This window comes from Adiantum capillus-veneris, chromosome 28, assembly GCF_014529385.1.
Source record: "Adiantum capillus-veneris isolate H3 chromosome 28, ASM1452938v2, whole genome shotgun sequence".
Classification (NCBI taxonomy): domain Eukaryota; kingdom Viridiplantae; phylum Streptophyta; class Polypodiopsida; order Polypodiales; family Pteridaceae; genus Adiantum; species Adiantum capillus-veneris.
Window position 1 is genome coordinate 38,473,888 of NC_140958.1, and position 2,582 is coordinate 38,476,469.

At 38.9% G+C, this 2,582-nt stretch overlaps 1 protein-coding gene across 1 annotated transcript; it reads right to left on the bottom strand.

Moving 5' to 3' along the window:
• Positions 1-1,153: 1,153 nt before the first annotated feature.
• LOC147420310 (uncharacterized) lies at positions 1,154-2,023 on the bottom strand. Its single transcript, XM_086504504.1, has one exon. It carries the CDS (start codon positions 2,021-2,023, stop codon positions 1,154-1,156), a length of 870 nt encoding a protein of 289 aa, XP_086360630.1.
• Positions 2,024-2,582: the final 559 nt, after the last annotated feature.

Consider the following 2,582-nt stretch of genomic DNA (forward strand, 5'->3'; position numbering starts at 1 on the left):
TATCCAAACATGTGGTCAAAATTTCTAGTTTTGCCTAGTATATTTCGAAGAGAAATTATCATCGGATAATTTCTAGCTTTATTAACCCCTTTGTAATAATTTAATTCTTCATGATGTATGTAAGAAAACTAAAGTGATTGGCAACAATAAACCCTTACAACTTAGAAAGAAAACTTATTCATATGCAACGCCATAGTTTCATCTTTAAAAAATCAAAATATGGAGTAAAAAAATCATAAGTAGCGCACTACAAAAAAGCTAGCAATGCTCATAAAATACAAAAATATGTAGGTGTTCACACTTCACACTCCTACGAGGGCAGTACGAAGATCGTCTTTAGTTAAAGAAGATTGGTGGACTAGCTTATTGGTTTCCAACTCAAGTTTCAAGTGGTGCAAGAAGACACAATAGATGTGTTTGCATGGCATGTAGCGTTCTGTTGTGCATGATCGACACACAAAGTCATCACATGTACATGACGGAAACACACAAATTGTAACATTGTATGGAGCTCCTTTTCTCTTTGACCCTTGTGTAGTCAAAATGAACTCATGATGTATGTAAGAAAACTAAAGCGATTGGCAACAATATACCCTCACAACTTAGAACAAAAACTTATTCATATGCAACGCCATAGTTTCATCTTATAACATCAAAATATGGAGTACAAAAAACATAAGTATCACACTACAAAAAAGGCTAGCAATGCTCACCAAATACAAAAATATGTAGGTGTTCACACTTCACACTCTTGCGAGGGTAGTACGAAGCTCGTCTTTAGTTAAAGCAGATTGGTGGACTCGCTTATTGATTTCCAACTCAAGTTTCAAGTGACGCAAGAAGACACAATAGATGTGTTTGCATGGCATGTAGCGCTCTGTTGTGCATGATCGACTCACAAAGTCATCACATGTACATGACGGAAACACACAAATTGAAACATTGTATGGAGATCCTTTTCTCTTTGACCCTTGTGTAGTCAAAATGAACTCAACATATTCCATAGACATTGCAGCATCAATTCTTGTTTGCATTTCCTTACTAATTGCTCTTCTATAGATGACTTTTTGACCCTCTCTGTATTCTTGCCGTGTTTCCTTGTTTGCAACATTTTGTTTAGGACTTGTAGGCAATTTAACAACACCTGTCTGTGTTACACCTTCCAAAATAAATCCTGCATTTTGAAGACAAAGACTCTCATTAGGATTGTGAGACATGTTCCAGCTGCCACAAGCCATTTTGTTGGTGCAGGTGATAGCAATCCATAAACTGCAGTTGTAGGTTCCCAAGTGTGCTCCACATAATCAACACAAAACCATAACATTTGCGGTTGAATATCTGATTCATCCTTTGAGACACGAATTCTTCCATAGAAAGAAGAAGCAGGGACTCCCTCCTTCCTAGCACGCCCCTTTGAATCTATGTATTTTTGACACTTTTCTTTTATGGTTCTCAAATATCCTTGACATCGCACCATGCTTACGGGATTGGTTCGTCGTATAGCCCACAATGTTGGACTAACATCCACCTCTGTTATTTGTGTAGTGACTTCATTTTGACTAGCACTCGCAAAGGCAAAAGAGTGTCTTTGCGGCTCTGGCTTGGTGATCCTTTGAAACTCTGGTCGGTGGGAATCAAACTCATGAATTGGCGATGCAATTGATCTAGGTCTCTTTTTTCTTACTGTTGCTGTATTCTCATATCCAATGCCTACCTCTGCTGCAACTCCAATTTCCTCTTCAACTTCATTTGTGAGGTCTATTATTTTCCTTTGTGAGTATGATCTTTTTGTCCACATTGCATCTCTTTGTTGCAGCTTACAAAGGCTTGGTCCAGATCCTATGTGTTGCCCCTTCAAAAATGTAGCATGCCTTGCCCCTTGCAAACAAGACGCTATGAGGTCTGAGAGACATGCATCATATAGAGACATGTATTTGACCCCATTTTTTGTAGCCAACCAACTCCCATGAATGGACTCTGATAGATTACTACGAGGAACCAAATATCTATCATCTTCGTCCATTGCCTAAAAAATATTCACATTGTTAGTGACAACAAGAAGCAATCATGTGTGAATGTGCTATTTGTGAATAGAAAGTCTGTATCTTCAAAATGTACTCTCCCCAATGAAAAACCCTTGCATGCCACCATGAAATCCAAGTTTCAAGCATCCTTTCATTGTGGGTCTGGCATTACCCATTTCCAACCACTCACAGAGAGAATCTAGCTCATTCTTTGCACTCTCAACAGTAGGTGAATTTTTCCAAGCTCTGCATCTAATTTTGAATTCCTCTTGGTTCTCTGGAGAAATGCACTTTCTAAAATGCTTCTCCAAGTTATCCTCCCAATGCCACAAGCACTCTCTTTCCTTACCTTCCATAACATTTTCAGGACCTCCATTAAAAACTTTCCTCACAGCCAACCAGTTTTGTTGAGCCTCATCAGCCATGAAACCATGGAGCTCAGCAGCACTAAAACCCTCCTTTTCCATGACCTCATTCAGAAAATTCCAAAATAGCACTTGAGCCTCTGTGTCTTCACTTTTGAAATCCCTTATAGCAATGGTTTGGAGCTCCTGCATA